Source organism: Mustela nivalis, assembly GCF_964662115.1.
Source record: "Mustela nivalis genome assembly, chromosome: 14".
Lineage (NCBI taxonomy): Eukaryota > Metazoa > Chordata > Mammalia > Carnivora > Mustelidae > Mustela > Mustela nivalis.
In genome coordinates this window covers 10,916,238-10,935,945 of record NC_139033.1, presented here as the reverse complement: position 1 = coordinate 10,935,945, position 19,708 = coordinate 10,916,238, and the positions used below count along the sequence as shown (strand labels likewise).

Here is a 19,708-nt window from a genome sequence, read left to right as displayed (position 1 = left end):
CATCTTGTCTGTTTCTACAAAAAAGAGTGCTGGGATTTTGACAGAGGTTCCGTTGAATCTGTAGGTCAGTTTGGGACAGTTGCCATCTTAACAATATTGTCTTCTAATCTGTGAACATGGTATAGCTCTCCATTTCATTAGGGCTTCTCCTGTTTCTCTTAGCAATGTGTTTGTAGTTTTCAGTGTATGGATCTTACACTTTTTAATAAATTTATGCCTAATATTTTGTTCTTTGTGATGCTATTTAGAGTTGTTTAATTTCATTTGGATTGTATGTCACTAGTGTATAAAAATATAGTTCATTTATATATTTTGATAATGTGTTTTGCATCCTTATCACAGTTGCTAAGTTCTAGATTTTGTTTTTGTTGTTTTGTAGGTTCTTAGGATTTTCTACATATAAAAATCATGTTTTCACAGCAAATAAATGCCATTTTACTTCTTCCTTTACAGGATGTATGCTCTTAATTTTGTTTTCTTGCCTTATGCCATGGGTAGAACCTCAGGTACAAAGTTGAATGAAAGTGGCAAAAATGGACATCTTGCCTTGTTCCTGATCTCAGGGGGAAAGCATTAAAGCCTTATCACTGAGTAAGTGGTTTTGTAGATGTCCTTTGTCCAATTGAGGAGTTTCCTTCTGTTCTTGTTTGCTGAGAGTTTTTTTTTTTTTTACCAGGAATAGGTATTGAATTTTTGTTAAATGCTTTTTCTTCACCTGTTGAGTTGATCATACAGTTTTTGTTCTTTACTCTTAATGTGGTATATAGTAACAGTAACCGATTTTCAGATATTAAACCAATCTTTCATTCTTGGTATAAACCCTACTTAGGCTGATGTAAAATTATTCTTACATGTTTCTGTATTCAGTTTGCTAATAATTTTGCCGAGGATTTTTGTATCTGTATTCATGAGAGATACAGGTTTCTAGTTTTCTTCTGATGCCTCTGTCTAGCTTTGGTATGAGGGTAATACGTGACTCAGAATGAGTTGGGAAGTATACCCTTCTTTATTTTCTGGAAGAATTTGTGTGGAGGTTTGGTATTACTTCATCAAATCAATAGTTCTCAATAGGGGGCAATTTTTGTCCCTCATAAGACATTTGGTAGTGTCTGGAGACATTATGATTATTCAGTGCAGGTGGGGGATGCTTCTGGCATCTAGCAGGTAGAGGCCAGGAATGCTCCTGAACATCTTAATAATGCACAGGACAATCTAACAACAAAGAAGTACCTGCTTCAAAATGTCAGTGATGCTGAGATGAGAAACTGCACTTTAAATGATTTGGTAGAATTTACCACCAAAACTGTGGGTCAAGTCTTTGCTTTGTGGGAAGATTTTTATTGTTGTTATTAATTCAGTTTCTTGTTACAGATGTATTCAGATTTTCTATTTCTTTCTGAGTGAGTTTTAGTAATTTATGTCTTTCTAGAATTTGTTCATTTCATCTAGTGGTCTAGTTTCTTGGCATAAAATTGTTAATGGTGATCCTTTATAATGCTTTGATTCCTATAAAGTCAATTGTGATGCCCCCTCTTTCATTTCTAATATTAACAACTTGTGTTTTTTTCTCTCTTCAGTCTAGCTGAAGGTTTGTTAATTTTGTCATCTTGAAGAGTCAACTTTTGGTTTTGAATTTTCAGTCTTCTGTTTTAATTTCTACCCTAGTTTTTATTATTTCTGTTTGCTTTGAGTGTATTTCTTTTTCTCTAGTTTTTCAAGGTGGAAGCTTAGGTTATTGATTTGTAATCTTTTTAATTTAGGGATTTAGAGATGTAAATTTACATTAAACACCACTTTACCTGCACATCATAAAGTTTAGCATATAATTCCCTCAGAGTCATGGTTTTGCTTTCCATGGTTTTAGTTACCCATGGTCAGCCATAGTCTGGAAGCAGACAGTTCTTCTTCTGAGCCATCAGAAGGTCATTAGTACTCTAATGCCTTGTCGCATATGTCATTCACCTAACTTCATCTGATCACATAGGTACTTTATTATTTCACACCATCACAAGAAGAGGAAGAGTGAGTGTGGTATAAAAAGATATTTGTGTGTGTGAGAGAGATCACATTTACGTAAATTTTATTACAGATGATTGTTACAGTTGTTCTATTTTATTATTAATTATTGTTAGCCTCATACCATTCCTAATTTATAAATTGTAATTTATAATGTTAAGTTATATAAACGAAATTATTAAACTCTATCATAGATATGTATGATAGGAAAAACATAATTTATATATGGGATTTGGCACCAGCTTTGATTTCAGGCATTCCCTGGGAGTCTTGGAATGAAACCCCACAGATAAGGGGTGACTACTGTATTGTGTTTTTATTTTCATTCAGATCAAAACTTCTTTTTTAAAGATTTTATTTTTTTATTTGACAGAGAGAGACAACTAGAGAGGAAACACGAGCAGGAGGAGTGGGAGAGGGAGAAGCAGGCTCCTTTCGACATGGGGCTCCATCTCAGGGTCATGGGATCATGACCTGGGCTGAAGCCAGACGCTCGATGACTGAGCCACCCAGGTGCCCCAAGAGCAAAATATTTCCTAATTTCTGTTTCTTTTTTGACCCATTGATTATTTAGTAGTATTATGTAATTTTAAAATTTTTGTTGATTTCTAGCTTAATTGATTTATAGCTTAATTCTGTTATGGTTGAAGAACTTTATATGTTTTAAGTTTGTAAAAATTTACTGAGACTGTGGTTCAGCATATGCTTTATCCTGAAGAATATTCCATATGTGCTTGGGAAGAATGTATATTTTCCTGTTGTTGGATGCAGTGTTCTATAGATGTCAGGTCAAATTGGTTGACAGTGTTATCCTCTCCATCTTGATGGTTTTCTGTTACTGATTTTTGAATTGTCTATGTTCCTCCTATATTCTCTCAATTTTTGCTTCATATATTTTTGGACTCTGTTGTTAGGTGGTTGCATAAATGTTTATAATCATCTTATCTTCCTGTTGAATTGACCTTTTCATCCTTATAAAAAGTGCCTTTTTATTAACCTCTTTTGTTTTAAGGTCTATTTTGTTTATTGTCTGTATAGCTACTTCAGTTCTCTTATGGTTACTCATGGTATATCTTTTTCCATCCTTTTACTTTATTCTCCATTAAAAAGTTGTAAAAAGGGGTGCCTGGCAGTCGGTTAAGCATCTGCCTTCAGCTCAGGTCATGATCCCAGAGATCTGGGGTTGAGTCCTACATCGGACTCCTTGCTCAGCAGGGACTTGCTTCTCCCTCTGCCTGCTGTTCCCCCTGCTTGTGCGTGCTCTCTCTCTCTGTCAAATAAATAAATAAAATCTTTTTAAAAAATTGTAATAAAATCACTCATAACATAAAATTTATCATCTTAACTATTTTTAAATGTACGCTTCACTGGTATTATATATATATATATATATATATATATATATATATATATATATATATATAATGTGCGACCATCACCACCATCCATCTGTATAATTTTCTTGATCTTGTAAAGCTGAAACTCTGTACTTATTAAATAGTAACTCCTCTGCCTCCTTCCCCCAGCATCTACCAACCACCATTCTACTTTCCATCTCTATAATATTGACTACTCTAAGCACCTCAGAAAAATGGAATTATACAGTATTTGTCTTTTTGTGACTGGCTTATTTCACTTAGCATAATATTCTCATGGTGCATCCATATTGTAGCATATTTGTGAATTTCCTTACTTTTTAAGGCGGAGTGATATTCCATCATATGTATATGGACATTTAGGTTCTTTCCATGTTTTAGCTATTATGAATAGTTGTTATGAGCATGGATATACAAATATCTCTTGAAGACCCTTTTTTAAGTTCTTTGGGGTATATACCCAGAAGTGGAATTGCTGGATCACATGGTAATTGTGTTTTTAATTTTTTTTGAGGAACTGCCATTCTGTTTTTCATGACATTGGTAATATACCATTGTACATTCCCACCAGCAGTGCACAAGGGTTCCAATCTCTCCATATCTTCACCAACACTTGTTATTTTGTTTGTTTTTTAAGTAGTCTCCACACTCACCATGGAGCTTGAACTCAAAACCCTGAGATTAAGACCTGTGCTGAGATCAAGAGTCTGACGCTTAGCCAACAGAGCCACTCAGGCACCACTGTTTCTTTTTTTTTGATAGTAGCTATCCTAACGGGTGTGAAGTTTTATCTCATTGGAGTTTTTATTTGTATTTCTTCATGATTAGTGATGCTGAGCACCTTTTCCTGTGTTTATTGGCCATCTGTGTATCTGGGAAAATGTCTACTCAAGTTTTCAGCCCATTTTTTGAAACAGGTTGTTTTTGAGTTTTAGGAATTCTTGTATATTCTGGATATTAATCCCTTATCAGGTACTTGAGCTGCGATATTTTCTTCCACTATGTGGGTTGCCTTTTTTACTCTGTTAATAGTGCTTTATGATGCACAAAATTTTTACGTTTTCATGTTCATCTTGTCTAGTTTTCCTTTTGTTGCCTGTTCCTTTGGTGTCTTATCCAAGAAATCATTGCCAAATACAATGTTACAAAACTTGTGTCATATGTTTTTTCCTAACAATTTTATTGTTTTAGGTCTTATATTAAGGTCTTTGATCCATTTTGAGCTTTTGTATATGGGGTTAAGTTTCCAGCTTTGTTCTTTTGCTTGTATGTGGATACCCAGTCTACTCAGCATAATAATTTAAATCCTTTTATTTTTAACTTGTTTGCTTCTCTGATTCCAAAGTATATCTTTTATAGAAAGCTATGGCTGTATCTTCTTTTTTTAATCCAGTAAATGTTAACATTTTTACTCTATCATTATTTTTATATCTATCACAAATATATTTTGTTTCTTATTTACAAAAATAAACAACGGATAGATTTGCCTGTGGATTGTGGTTTCCTGACCCTTGGTCTAGAAGGATTCTGAAGAATTACTTTATTCTATGTATCTATATCCTTATTAACTTAAGGCAGTATATATATTTCTTTAGCAGAATTCAGTCAGGGTGTTTGTCATTGATGCCTTTGAAGTAGTCCATAATTTACTTCAGTGAAGGGTTTTAACTGACCCATGCCTTACTATATTCTCCTTGTCATTAAAATATGTGAGAAAATAGGCCATCTACACATATAAGAGTTGACAGATGAGAGAGTGTTGCTTCTCTTCCCCAGCCAGGCTTCTTGAGGGCTTAGACTGGTTAGTGTTTATGGCACCGTGCACAGAGGTGCAGGAATGAAACCTCCCAAAGAGGACAAAAGGTATCAGGAAAACAGAGTTCAGAAATCAGGGCTGTAGAGAGGCCTCTCTTACTTTCTGTAATGTCAAGTGCTAAACCTCCTGTCAGAGCCTCATCAGAGCCTCTACAAGTTGAACAGTTTTGGCTGTGTATCAGGCAGAGTACCATCGGAATAAGCACCAGCACAGTTGAAGAATTTGGTCTAATGTTATTTCTTAGCAACTGGGTGAATGAACAGTCCTTTGAACAGTCCAATAATTCCATGGAACAAATCTCTTTTCCATGAATTTCCTCTGAGTGTATGTTTTCATTAGAGTTGAGGAAAAGGAGGGGTATAGCAAATGGTTTTATTCCACCATGAAGCTTAGACTATACTCTCAACTCCCTCCTTCCCAATCCTGTATTCCTCCCTGTCTTCTCAAACACTTCTAAAGGCCATGCGCTAGAAACACGAAGGAGATAGGCAAGTTAAATGGGTAGGTTTGAATTCTTTTAGGAGGTGGTGACTGGGAACAGAGCCTGGGACCTCCCTGATTGGGCAAGATCTGTCCCTAATCTTTAGTGTAAGGAAGTTAACTTTGATAGCTGGAATGAAGCTAGGGAAGATGCCAAAGCTATAGACTCTAGTCTTATTAGTCCCTGTAACTCACTGTGTCACCTTGACAAGCTCCTTAAGCCCGAAGCTTTTTAGAACCAAAGTTGTGTAATGATCTAACTGATCTTTTTCAAATCAATATCCCTCTATCATCCAGCTTTAGTTTACCTTTCTAGTCTCATATTACACAGTTATTGAGCACTTATTATATGATGAGAACCTTTATCAAGAACTGGACAGCAGAAAAGTGGAGATAACTATTGTAAGTTTATTTTTTTTTCAATATTTTATTTATTTATTTGACAGAGAGAGATTGCAAGCAGGCAGAGAGGCAGGCAGAGAGAGGGGGGAAGCAGGCTCCCTGCTGAGCAGAGAGCCCGATGCGGGGCTCGATCCCAGGACCCTGAGATCATGACCTGAGCAGAAGGTAGAGGCTTAAGCCACTGAGCCACCCAGGTGCCCCTGTAAGCTTATTTTGTAGACTTGCATATTAATTGGGCAGAAGCTCAGTTTTTCTATCTCTGAACTTAGCCTCGTGTCTGGCACACACACCAACTGCTCAACGAGTGTGTGTTATATGGACAGATATCCTGTTCCTGTATACTGGGAATTGGGATTCTATTAGATTCTCATGCAACAAAACAGTTTGAAAATCTCATGAGTTAACAGCCTAATTTCTCAAGGTCTCTGTTGGTTTCCTTTTCTTCCTGTGGAACCCTGAAAAATGAATTTTAACCTGCCATAACTTAAATATATGGCTTTCATGCCTGAAAGCCTATGTAAGTGGAAGCTCAACATATAGTAATTAGACAGGAATTCCATAAAAACTTTCACTAAATCATAGAGGCTGCATCGGGAACTATTGAAAGCTATTAAAACTAAATAAAAAACTGAAAAAAGTAGTAGTAGTAGTAGGAAAAAAGTAGTTACACAGTGAATATGACTACTTTTGTACTGAAGACGAAGCTGTTAAAAATTAGATAAATTTACTATTATAGTCACTACTACCTTATTTGAACTTTTAAAAGTCTCAATTTATTTAGTTATTTCAACAATTTGATTAACTTCTTCAAGGATATAGGCTACTATATCATAGAAGCCTGTATCAGAGCAGTCTTTCTGGAACTTCAGAAAATTCACTGACCATTTCATTTTAGCAATTGAGTATTCAGCAGTGAAGCATTTTGAAAGAATATCTTCCTCTCACACTCCCCCAGCCCCTGAAAAACACTGAGTATCTTGTGGGTGAGCTGAAGAATTTCTTCTTACCCAAAAGTGTTTGCTTTCTCTTTTGCTGGAAAACAGTTCCTGACTTAGTCATTTAGAAGAAATACCTAACTATAAAGCCAAAAGAATGCAAAGCACTGCTTATCAGTTTCTCTTAGAAAATGAGATATTGGGGTGCCTGGGTGGCTCAGTGGGTTAAGTCTCTGCCTTTGGCTCAGGTCATGATCTCAGGATCCTGGGATTGAGCCCCGCATCGGGCTCTCTACTCAGTGGGGAGCTGGCTTCCTCCTCCCTCTCCGCCTGCCTCTCTGCCTTGTTGTGATCTCTTTCTGTTAAATAAATAAATCTTTAAAACAAAAAAAAGAAAGAAAGAAAATGAAATCCTGAGTGATAAGGTTACCTGTTCCACCCTGCTCAGTTATTCAGCTTTTTAACTGGAGAATCATTGTCTGCCTCTTCCTTTTCTATTTTAATAGGAAACCTCCATTTTAGAGGAATACAATATCAATTGGACTCAGAAGCTGGGAGCTGGAATTAGTGGTCCAGTTAGGTAAGAGACCCACGTGCAAACTATGGGAGAACTACTCTGCAAAGGGCCTTTTGACATATATTATACTTTAGAAGCATCAGGTGTGCCAGATTTGTGAAATAGCTTTAATTTAACAAGTGGATGTATTTATGTAAGATTTTTCCTCATCCATTTCGAAATATATTCAAATGACTGATACACATGATCTGTAACATAGAATCATTTATGGTATGAGACTGGGGCACCTGGGTGACTCAGTTGGCTAAGTGTTTGACTCTTGATTTTCGCTCAGGTCATGATCTCAGGGTTGTGAGATCGAGCCCTGTGTTGGGGTGACCCTAGGTGTGGAGGCTGCTTAAGATTCTCTCCTTCTTCCTCTGCCTCAATCCCTATTCTCTCTCTCTCTCTCTCTCAAAAAGAAAGAAAAGGATATTGAAACTATGGAGCTACCATGAGAGTTTCCTTTAGCTGGCAGCGGCCATCCTTGGCCAATCCTTCCTTGGCCGTCCTCAGTTTGCTTCCACATGGCTCAGGAGCTGAGGCCTGTGCCAGGAGGGTGAAATGGCTTTTTTGCCTGCTAGCCCTCAGGGCAAGTTTGGAAATGCACCCAGATATATTCTTGATTAAAAGTACAATTCTAAAAGAACAAACTTGTTAAATTAGTTTTCAGTATAACAGATGATTTCTGATTGAATTTTTTTCCTCTAAATCTAGAGTCTGTGTAAAGAAATCTACTCAAGAACGGTTTGCACTGAAAATTCTTTTTGATCGTCCAAAAGCTAGAAATGAGGTATGACCCTTTATTGCCTTGGTTTGCCTAAATATTTCAAGTGCCTATGAAGTATTCTTTTTACAAGTAAGGCAGCTTCCTGGAGGGAATACAGAGATGCACAAAGAATTTTATATCCACAAATACCCCTTTTTCCTGTTCCTGTTATCATTACAAAGTGGTCCCAGAGGCTGTCAGTCTTAATTTCTTTGAACCACCTCTTGTTCTTTTTCAATTAATGTGGTTCTTATACCCTGAAGTGTTCAGGTTTACCTCAGCTTGTACTTATTGGACAAAATCCTTGAAGAGTAGAGAATGGCGACTAGTGTCTTGCAAGTGTGCTGCAGGAGGGCTGTGAGGATGTGTTTCTAGTTCTAAAAAATATACATTTGTTTTAAGTCATCTGGGTCTGGTGAAGACATACTAGTAATATGTGCAGTGGAAGATGTATTCTTTTGCTTAGAGATAGATGAATAATTTCTGAAACAAAATAAGTTAGTCACCAGATTTTCATTTGCTAATGAATGGGGTAGCAGAAAGTAAATCTGTTGGTGAGGTGTATGTTTCCTCTGCTCTCTTTAAGGTACGTCTGCACATGATGTGTGCCACACACCCAAATATAGTTCAAATTATTGAAGTGTTTGCTAACAGTGTACAGTTTCCTCATGAGTCCAGCCCCAGGTAAGACCGCATGGAGGTGATCACCACATGTCCTCCTCTTTACACATAGGCCAAGGTATAGTGGGGTTTTCTTCTCTTTTGTGCTGTTTTTTTCTGCCTTCCCCTTTTTCTCCATCCTTCCTTCCCTCCCTGCCTGCCTGCTTCCCTCCCTCTTTTCTCTCTTCTCTTCTTTTTATTTTGGAAATCTTCAAACATTTGTAAAAGCAGACAGAATTGTATAATGAATCCCCAGGTAGCGGTCACCCAGCTTCAGCAGTTACCAACTCATTGCCAGTCTTGTTTCATCTCTGCCCCACCACTCTCTGGTACCCCCTGATTATTGTGATTACTTCCTCTTAAAAAAAAAAAAAAAGTATGTAGTGTGGAATTAAAACAGATTCTATTTCAAATTAGTGAAAGGGGACCAGATTATACTAGGCACTGGCTTAGAGTTGCTATGGCAACAAGCCCTTATTGCTTAGTCTGACATCCTTTTAAAGGCAGAAATCAACATTATTCTTTTAGCTGCCAAATGTTTGGCAAGCCCACTGGGTGGCATTCTAAGTGTCTTCCAGGGAATTCAAAGTTAAATAAGGTATGATTTCTACTGGGGACTGAGATGTAAACCTATCATCATAGCAATGTGATAGGCACCAAGAAGAGGCCTCCATAACATATTTTGAGCTTATAAAGGAGAAGAGAGCTGCTGACTATAGGCTGGGCAGGGGAGGTGTCTCACAGAGTGCTTATGTCGTGGCTAGGACTTGAAGGGGGTGGGTAGGAGTCTTCCAGGTGGAGAAAGAAGATGGATTTGTAAAAACAAATGGGAAATTATGACCATGTCTCACAACTGTGCTCTGTTGGTGAAAGCATTTGGATAGAAGCTGGAAGCATTTATATCAAAGAATGAATGGTAACCAGAGTTCCGATTTTTTTTTTTTTTCATGAGAATTTTTAACATGAGAATTTTTGCTTTTCTTTAGTACCTGTGTAACCCTGTCCAGCAGCTGTCTTGCTGGGTATGCTGTGGGTCACATGGAAAACTAGCATAGTGGGGAGAAGGAGTGTAGAGAGACACACATAGACAGAGACAGACACAGACACAGAATGAGTGAATAACCAGGGTAGCCCAATACCAGCCAAGTTGAAATTCATGTCCTACACAAAGTCATATTCTATTTTCAATACACTTTCCATCTAGGTGCCCTAAATATGATATAAAAACATGTCACTTAAAGGATCACTCCCCCCTCGCCTTAATATCTAGTAATAACAAGTTAAGTACAGTATCTTCAAAAGGATCATTGTCTTCAGAACTTAATGATTTTACTCTCATTTTAGCTTCCTAGAAAATTTTGGATGAAGGATATTCCTTATTACTTATCAAAGAGTTCCAACTCCAAGGGGCATGGTAGGGCTAGACTTAGAAAGTAGTTGCACACTTTGTAGATGAGGTATCTTTAGGTTAGCTATTTGATGTTTCAGTTTTTTTTTTTTTTTTTTTTTTTAACTTAACAAAATCAAATGCTTTCAAACAGGGCTCGACTCTTAATTGTAATGGAGATGATGGAAGGGGGAGAGCTATTTCACAGAATCAGCCAGCACCGGCACTTTACAGAGAAGCAAGCCAGCCAAGTAACAAAGCAGGCAAGTTAACCCCGGGTACCAATCAAACTGCCAACAGCGTTGGTTAACAAGCACAATTTCATTGGGGGGGATAAAAGAAAGCTTGAAGAAAAGCTCTATTTGATCTCTCATTGCCTGCTTTGTTATGTAATCAGAAAAGATGCTTTGACAGGAGAAATGTGACCCCTTATATGCTTTGGTGGGGGGGGGGGGCTGTATTATTAAGTGGTTGTCAATTGCTTGCCTATTAAAAAACTTAAATAAACTCTTAAAGGAAGGTAATCTTTTAAATCCTGTGTAGACTGTAGATATCTTTGAGTACATAGTGTCCAAGCACTGTTGGACTTTGAGATAAATTGCTATTGATAACACCTGAAAGATTGGGATAAAAATATCTTCTGGGACAACTGTATACAAGATTTTTTTTGCTTATGAGTTACCTTATCAGATTTTAATAGAATTCTAAGGTCTTTGTAATTCTGGGTTATTCCTGATTATAGTCTTTCTATTTTGACATCACATTTTATTGCTAGAAAATTGATTTATGTCACAAATGGTACTAGGAATCTAACTGGAAATAACCTCTTGAGGAGGTGAAAAGCTAACTGCACAAGGGTTATCTTCAGGCTAAGCAAGCAAGGCAAAAAGAAGAAATCAGAGCTCAATTTGTTCTAAATACAAAATTCTTCCAAATTTTCCATGAGCCTCAAGCAATTTTCTCTCCCTTAAAGCAAGAATTCCTATTAAAGTCTGCTCAGTGGGCAGGAGCCCCTTGTGGTGTTAGTGGAGGACTTGTCCTTCGGGTAGCCCACTGGCTGTGAGCCCTGGCACTGTGCAGGAGCCTCAGACATTTTTTGACAACTCCTTTCTGGTAGGAAGGAGCTGATATTTGGAATGCCAAGACAATTCCATACTGAGAGTTGAAGAACAGGTAGAACTTGTTCTATTTAATTTTAACAGTTACATCTTGTATTTTTCAAAGTTTCAAATATTAGGATGTACTCTGAGAATCTTGTATAAAACAAAAACCCTTCCAACCCACCTAAACAGGTGACATTTCATTTCAGCAAAAGAGATGAGCAAACTGGACCATCAGGTGGGAAAATATGCAGTTAGTGGCTTTCCATTTTTCTTGAAGGCAGAGCCTGGAGTTGAGCCCCCCGGACAGTGAGGTTCTCTCCGGAGCCAGGAGTTAGTGCCCACTGCCTCACTGGGCGAGCCCAGGCCTGCTGAAGACTGCCCGGCATAGAGTTTACTCTGCTGTGCTGGTTGCATCTCAGAGGAGTAGAATTCCCATTTTGTACAGGATTTAAGCATTAGTTTACTTGGACAAAGAAGTGTTTTACTGTTTTATTTATTTACTTATTTTGTTTAATGAAATACAGGTTGCAGCTAAACTAAGCTGAATTCATTTCTATTTCTTGGTACCCAAAGTCTTATTTCATTTCTGCTGTAAAATTGAAAACCAACCACAGTCTGAATGGACTTAATTAAGGATTTTTTTTTTTTAATATCTTGAGTTCTCTAAGCCAGGGGTATTAAAGAGCTATCTTTTCTAAGATGTGGTTGCTCCATTATGTCCTTTTCCAGATAGCTTTGGCTCTACGGCACTGTCACTTGTTAAACATTGCTCACAGAGACCTCAAGCCTGAAAATCTGCTCTTCAAGGATAACTCGTTGGTGAGATGACTTATTTTTCTGCATTTTAGTGCTGCCACTCTCAACACAGTTTGGGAATGGGTGGGTAGGTGTAGATTCAGAGTTCTCTGAATCCATGGTGCAGAGGCTTGAAGCCAGAGTGCTTCCAACAGCTTACTTTCCCCACTCATTTCCTTGCTAGAAGCTCAGAGACATTCTGCTATACCCCTGGCATTGATGTTGGATGGTACTGATATGCATTTGTAAGACTTTAGGTTTTAGATATGATTTGCAGGTACTTTGGAGAGGGGCAGGAATCTGTAAGATGTTAAATATTACCTTGAAATGTAACAGTTGTATTTGCTGTTTGTTAATGCTGATAAGGTGTTTTTTTCTCTCCAGTCTCACCCCCTGCCCCGTGTATCATGTTCCAACAAATAAGTTGCTCTGGGAGTCTTGAAGCTGATGCTAAAAGTGAAATCGCACCCTGGATGGGAGACGATGGGCCAGTAGATAGAGTCAGGGGACAGTTGGCTAAGATCTTGATTTTAGTACTGCGTATACCAGTCATGAAACAAGGCCAGCTGTGAGCGGGGAGAAATTCTTTACCTCTGTGATAGTAAGAAAAATTCCTCAGTATGAATCATTTCTTCAGGTGTGAGGACATGCTATTCATAGGCTTGAGTGTCAGCCAGAAACTCGTGAGAGCGAGCTCAAGGTAACCTGTCTTCCACCTGGATTTTCCGCTGGTGTTTACTGAGGACTCTGGAGAAATGACTCCCGTGTATTTTATTTCAGGATGCCCCAGTGAAGTTGTGTGACTTTGGATTTGCCAAAATTGACCAAGGTGACTTGATGACACCCCAATTCACCCCTTATTATGTTGCACCTCAGGTAAGCATTTGCTCTTTCTGCCACAGCTTATATCACTGGGCTGTGTGTAGGCATGTCCTCTTTGACAGCATAAGCGGGCATGTATTACCAATGGGAAGGGGAGGGCTTAGTTTCAGAAACCAACAGTCTGCTTAATTAGGTGCAGGCATTTATTTTAAAATCAGCTTCTTTTAAAAACAAGGTAAAATTTGTGTACAATAAAATACTCCTACTTTAAGTGTAGTTTGATGACTTTTGACAAACAGATACTCTTGCATGGTTACCACCATGATCAAGGTACGAAACATTTCCGTCATGTCAGGAGCTCTTATGTATCTTTGTAGTCAGTCTGCCCCAGGTGACCACTGATCTGCTTTCTGTCCTTATGGGTTAGTTTTGCCTGTTGTAGAAATTCATATGAATGGAACTCATGTACCTATTATATTTTGTTTTTTTTTGTTTTTAGAGATTTTATTTATTTATTCGACAGAGAGACAGAGATCACAAGCAGGCAGGCAGAGAGAGAGGGGAAAGCAGGCTCCCTGCTGAGCAGAGAGCCCGATGTGGGACTCAATCCTGGACCCTGAGATCATGACCTGAGCCGAAGGCAGAGGCTTAACCCACTGAGCCACGCAGGCGCCCTTACCTATTGTGTTTTACTTCTTTTGCTCAGCATGTGTTTGAAATTCATCCATGTTGCTGCATATATCACCAGTTAGTTCTTTTTTGTTGTTAAGTAGTGTTCTTTTATAGAGGACTAAACCATGTTTGTTTATCCATTCATTGACTGATGGCCATTTTGGGTTTTCTGGTTTTGACTGTTACGAATAAAGCTGCTAGGAACATTCATTTACAAGTTTGGGGGGACATCTTTTCCAAAACGGTTGTACCATTTTACCTATTCCCCAGTAATATATAAGAGTTCCAGTTTCTTCATGTTCTTACCGTCAGCTCATGTTCGTTAGTATGTTCTTAGTATGTTCATCAGCTCATGTTCTTAGTCCTTCTGGTAAGTCTGGTATTATTTCATTATGGATTTAATTATAACATTTTCTTAATGGTTACTGTTCTGTATTTTTTCATGTGTTTATTAGATATTTTACTGTGAAATATGGGTACAGCATTTTCTACAATAACCCATGAAGTATGGATATAAATCTTACATGCCCATTTTTGGTTTTATAATTGTGAGGTATAAGAAGTTATTATTTTCTAGATACAAGTTCTTTGTTGTGTTTATGTATTACTTTTTATTGCTATTGTGATGAATTGCCACAAACTTAGTGCCTTAAGGAACACATTTATTTCCTCACCGTTTCAGAGGTTAGAAGTCAAACGGTTCAAGGTCTTGTCAGGACTGTGTTTTTCTGAAATCTCTGGGGGAGAATCCATTCTCTTGCCTTTTCCAGCTTCATGAGGCAGTTGCATTCTTTGGCTGGTGGCCTCCTTCTCCATTTCCTTACTTTCTTGGAAGATTTTATTTATTTATTTGTCAGGGAGAGAGCACAAACGGGGAGCGGCAGGCAGAGCGGCAAATCAGAATTGGATTTTGATCAAATCCAATTCATCCTTTTTTTTTTTTTTTTTTTTTTTTTTTGAGAGGGAGGGCGAGTGAGAGCCAAAGACAGATGCTTAACTGACGGCCACACAGGTGTCCCATCTTTCTCCATTTTCAAAGACAGTTATATAGCATCTCCTGGTCTCTCTGACTCTGACCCTCTTGCTTCCCTTTCATAACTGTGTTTACATTAGATGCACCCAGATAATCCAGGATATTTCCCCATCTCAAGAGCCTCCATTTAATAAAATCTGCTAAGTCCCTTTTGCTGTGTAGGGTAACATATTCATTCATAGATTCCATGGACATCTTTAGGAAGCCATTATTCTGCTCACCACATACATATTATGAATATTTCTCTTAGACTGTGGCTTGCTTTGCAGAATAGCATCAGTTTTTTTATTTTAAAAATTTTAGATTTTTGTTAAAGTTTATTTATCTATTTAAGTAATCTCCACCCCCAGCATGGGGCTTGAACTCACAATCGGAGATCAAGAGTCTCATGCTCCACTGACAGAGGCAGCCAGGCACCCTGGTTTTTTATTTTGATCAAATCCAATTCATCCTTTTTTTTTTTTTTTTTTTTTTTTGAGAGGAACGGGAAGAGAGAGAGAGAGGGAAAGAGGAGAGGATGAGAGGGAGAGGGAGAATCCCAAGCAGGCTCTGTGTCCAGCATGGAGCCTGACATAGGGCTTGATCTCATAACCCTGAAATCATGACCTGAGCTGAAAATAAGAGTTAGACACTTAACCACCTGAGCCACCCAGGAACCCCTCACCCATTTTTTTTTTCTTTTTTTAATGATTGGTGATTTTGTTCTTAAGAGGTCTTTCCATACCCATGTACATGAAGATTTTTCTCATGGCTCCTTATTAAAGGTTATTGTTTTCGCTTTTTAAAAAAATTAGATTTATTTATTTTACTTATTTTTTAAAAGGTTTTATTTATTTATTTGACAGAGAGAGAGAGAGAGAGAGATCACAAGTAGGCAGAGAGGCAGGCAGAGAGAGAGGGGGAAGCAGGCTCCCTGCTGACAAGGAGCCTGATGTAGGGCTTGATCCCAGGACCCTGAGATCATGACCTGAGCTAAAGGCAGAGGCTTAACCCACTGAGACGCCCAGGTGCCCCTATTTATTTATTTTAGAGAGAGTGTGAGTAAGCAGGGGGAGAGGCAGAGAAGCAGACTCCCCACTGAACATGGAGCCTGAGTTAGAGGTTGATCCCGTGACCCTGAGACTGTGACCTGAGCAAAATCAAGAGTTGGATACTTAAACAACTGAGCCACCCAGGTGCATCTGCCCCCCCAAGCCTTTTTTAAGTAGGTCCATACTGGGCACAGAGCCCAACATAGGGCTTGAACTCATGACCCTGAGCTGAGATCAGGATGCTTAACCTGCTTAACCAGTTGAGCCACCCAGGTACCCCTATAGTTTTAGCCTTTACCTTTTGGAGTGTAATTCATTTGAGGGGTGGTGTGTGTGTGTGTGTGTATGTGTGTGTGTGTGTGTGTGTGTGTGTGTGTGCGCGCGCATATAAAATAAGGGTCAAGATTTCTTTTCCTTGCAGATGTCAATTTTCCACATCATTTGTTGAAAAGAATAACCTTGTATCATTGAATTACCTTAAAGTTTTGTTGAACTGAATTATCCTGAAGTTTTGTCAGAAACCAGTTGAACAGGGGCATCTGGGTGGCTCAGTCAGTTAAGCATCCCACTTTTGATTTTGGCTTAGGTCATGATCTCAGGGTTATGGGATCGAGCCTCATATCAGACTCCATGTGGAGTCTGCTTGAGACTCTCTCCCTCTCCTTCTGCCCCTCCCCACCTCAAATAAATAAATAAATAAATACTTTTTTTTTTTTTTTTAAGATTTTATTTATTTATTTGTCAGAGAGAAAGAGCATAAGCAGGGGGAGTGGCAGGCAGAGGGAGATGGAGAAGCAGGTTCCCTGCTGAGCAAGGAGTCTGATGTGGGACTCCATCCCAGGACCCCAGGATCATGACCTGAGCCAAAGGCAGACAGTTAACCAACTGAGCCACCCAGGCATCCCAATAAATAATTTTTTTTTTTTTAAAGATTTTACTTATATGACACAGAGAGAGAGATCACAAGTAGGTATATGACACAGAGAGAGAGGTCACAAGTAGATCTCTGTGCTGAGCAGAGAGCCTGATGTGGGGCCTGATCCCAGGACCCTGATATCATGACCTGAGCTGAAGGCAGAGGCTTAACCCACTGAGCCACAGGCACCCCCCCAGTAAATAAAAATCTTAAAAAAAAAATCAATTGATCATATAGGCATTAGTCTGTTCTATTCTGCTTATTGGCCTATTCTTACAGCTGTATCATGTGGGATTACTGTAGCTTTCTATCAAGTCTTAACCTTAGATATCAGATAGTGTAAGAAGTCCTTCAATTTTTTTCTTTTTCAAAATTGTTTTGATTATTCTGAACCCTTTGTACTTGTCTATAAATTTTAGAATTCACTTCTCTGTATCAGAAAAATTCTCCTGGGATTGTGATCTGAATTGTATTTAATCTGCTGATGAATTTGGAGAGAGTTGACGTCTTAACATTATTAAGGCTTTCAATCAGTGAACATCGTAGATCTCTCTATTAGGTCTTTAATTTTTTTCAGAAATGTTTATATTTCTTAGTGTATAGGTTTTATACATACTTTCTTAAGTTTATTCCTATATTTCATATTATTGGATGCTGTTGGAAATTATATTTTTAACGATTTCATTTTCCAGTTGTTGATTGTTTAAAGAAGTACAAATGACTTTTGTTTCCTTTTATCTTGATAAAATCACTTATCAATTATAGATATTTTTGTAGATTTGTTAAAATTTTCTATGTATATAAAGTCATGTTGTCTGTGAATAATGACAGTTTTACTTTGCTTCTTCCAGTATGTTTGCTTTTTATTTCTTTTCCTTGTCTTATGTACTGGCTGGGACCACTAGCTGAATATGAGGGATTAGAGCAGACATCCTTGCCTCATTCCTGATCTTAGAAAAAAATACTCAATCTTTTACCATTAACCATATTAACTGTTACATATTTGTAGATGCCCTTTTTCAGAAGTTTCTGTCTATTTCTAGTTTACTGAAAGGGAATGTGTTAAATTCTGTCCAGTGCTTTTTCTGCATCTGTTGGGCTGATAATATATTTTTCTTCTTTATTTTGTTAATATGGTGAATTAGTTGATTTTTTAAAAGATTTTTATTTTTAAAGATTTTATTTATTTATTTGTCAGAGAGAGAGAGAGAGCAAGCGTGAGCAGGGGGAGCAGCAGGCAGAGGGAAAAGCAGGCTCCCCACTGAGCAAGGAGACTGATGTGGGACTCGATCACAGGAATCATGGCCTGAGCTAAAGGCAGACGCTTAACTGACTGAGCCACCCCAGCGCCCCACAATTTATCAATTTTTTTTTAAGATTTTATTTATTTATTTAAGAGACAGAGATCACAAGTAGGCAGAAAGGCAGGCAGAGAGAGAGGGGGAAGCAGGCTCCCTGCCTAGCAGAGAGCCCAATGCGGGGCTCGAACCCAGGACCCTGGGATCATGACCTGAGCTGAAGGCAGAGGCTTAACCCACTGAGCCACCCAGGTGCCCCCAATTTATCAATTTATAAAAGTACTTTATGGACTCAGCTTTTGGTTTCCTATGTAAAAAATCTTTGTCTCACCCAAGATCACCAAGATTTCCTCGTACAAGTTTTATAGATTTAGGTTTTACATGTATATGCATGATCCATTTTTATTTAATTTTTTAAAAAGATTTTATTTATTTATTTGACACAGAGACAGAGAGATCACAAGTAGGCAGAAGGGCAGGCAGAGAGAGAGGAAGAAGCAGGCCCCCCGCTGAGCACAGAGCCCAATGCCGGGACACTGGGTTCATGACCGGAGCCGAAGGCAGAGGCCTAACCCACTGAGCCACCCAGGTGCCCCACTGATTTAATTTTTATATAATATAGGAGTATGGATCTAAGTTCTTTTTTTTAGCATTCGGATATCCAGTTCCAGTACCGTTTGTTGAAAAGGCTGTCTTTTCTCCATTGCATTGCTTTTGAGTCTTGTCAAAGATCAATAGAATGTGTGTTAATTTTGGATTATCTGTTCTGTTCTAGTGATCTCTTTGTCTGTCTTTACACCAGTACTGTACTGTCTTGATTACTGTGACTTTATAATAACTATTGAGATAAGGTAGAGTTAGCCTTTTAACTTAGTTCTTTTTCATAGTTATTTTGGCTATTATAATTTCTTTGCATTTCTGTATAGACTTTTTTTTTTTTAAGATTTTAATTATTAGAGAGAGAGACAGAGAGTGACAGAGAATACAGGTGGGGAGGAGAGGGAGAAGCAGGCTTTGTGCTGAGCAGCAAGCCCAATGTGGGGCTCAATCCCAGGATCATGAGATCATGACCTAAGCTGTAGGCAGATGCTTAACCAACTGAGCCACTCAGACACCCCCTTAAAACTTTGTAATCAGCTGTTAATTTCTACAAAGGAGTCTGTTGGGATTTTGACTGGGGTTGTTTTAGAGTTATGGTTCAATATGGGGACACTGACATCTGGACAATACTGAGCCTTCTAGCCCATGAGCAAGCTGTATTTCTCCATTCATTTTTGCCTGTAGTTTTTCTCAGCAATATTTGTGTGGTTTTTAGTGTACAGGTGTTTCCCATCTTTGTTAGATTTATTCTATGGTCCTATTATAAATGGTATTTTCTTTTTCAGGTTTATTAATTCGCTTTACTCTTCTTGTATAAAAACACTATGTGGTGGCCATAGTTGGAGCCTGGGTCCTCCGCATGGAGACTCTGATGTGGGTCTTTACAAGATGGTCAGTGAATTCCTGACAGGGAGACTTGGTGAACACAGTCTCTTTCCAGAGTGTTGGGGTAAGGCAGTTGTAGGTCTTGGAGATGGCAAAACTGCCCCCAGGTGACATTGCAGCCCATGGCTGAGGTGTGGCAGTTGTCAACATCTGCCA

General features: G+C 38.4%; 2 protein-coding genes across 8 annotated transcripts in view; one reads left to right on the top strand and one right to left on the bottom strand.

Annotated features, from left to right (window-relative positions):
- The window catches only part of TMEM116 (transmembrane protein 116), a 181,686-nt gene that overhangs the window by 3,633 nt on the left and 158,345 nt on the right, over nucleotides 1-19,708 (bottom strand). The gene's annotated exons all lie outside the window — the stretch shown is intronic.
- MAPKAPK5 (MAPK activated protein kinase 5) overlaps nucleotides 1-19,708 on the top strand; it is a 37,534-nt gene that overhangs the window by 6,525 nt on the left and 11,301 nt on the right. For 3 of the 6 annotated variants that reach the window (XM_082698468.1, XM_082698467.1, XM_082698469.1), the window contains 7 exons: nucleotides 454-591; nucleotides 7,532-7,605; nucleotides 8,299-8,374; nucleotides 8,937-9,034; nucleotides 10,552-10,660; nucleotides 12,230-12,319; nucleotides 13,076-13,171. In XM_082698468.1, coding sequence (XP_082554594.1) covers nucleotides 8,949-9,034; nucleotides 10,552-10,660; nucleotides 12,230-12,319; nucleotides 13,076-13,171 — 381 coding nt within the window. In that variant the 5' untranslated portion in view covers nucleotides 454-591; nucleotides 7,532-7,605; nucleotides 8,299-8,374; nucleotides 8,937-8,948. The remainder of the gene's footprint in view (nucleotides 1-453; nucleotides 592-7,531; nucleotides 7,606-8,298; nucleotides 8,375-8,936; nucleotides 9,035-10,551; nucleotides 10,661-12,229; nucleotides 12,320-13,075; nucleotides 13,172-19,708) is intronic. The other 3 variants (XM_082698465.1, XM_082698466.1, XM_082698470.1) reach the window with 2 other exon arrangements.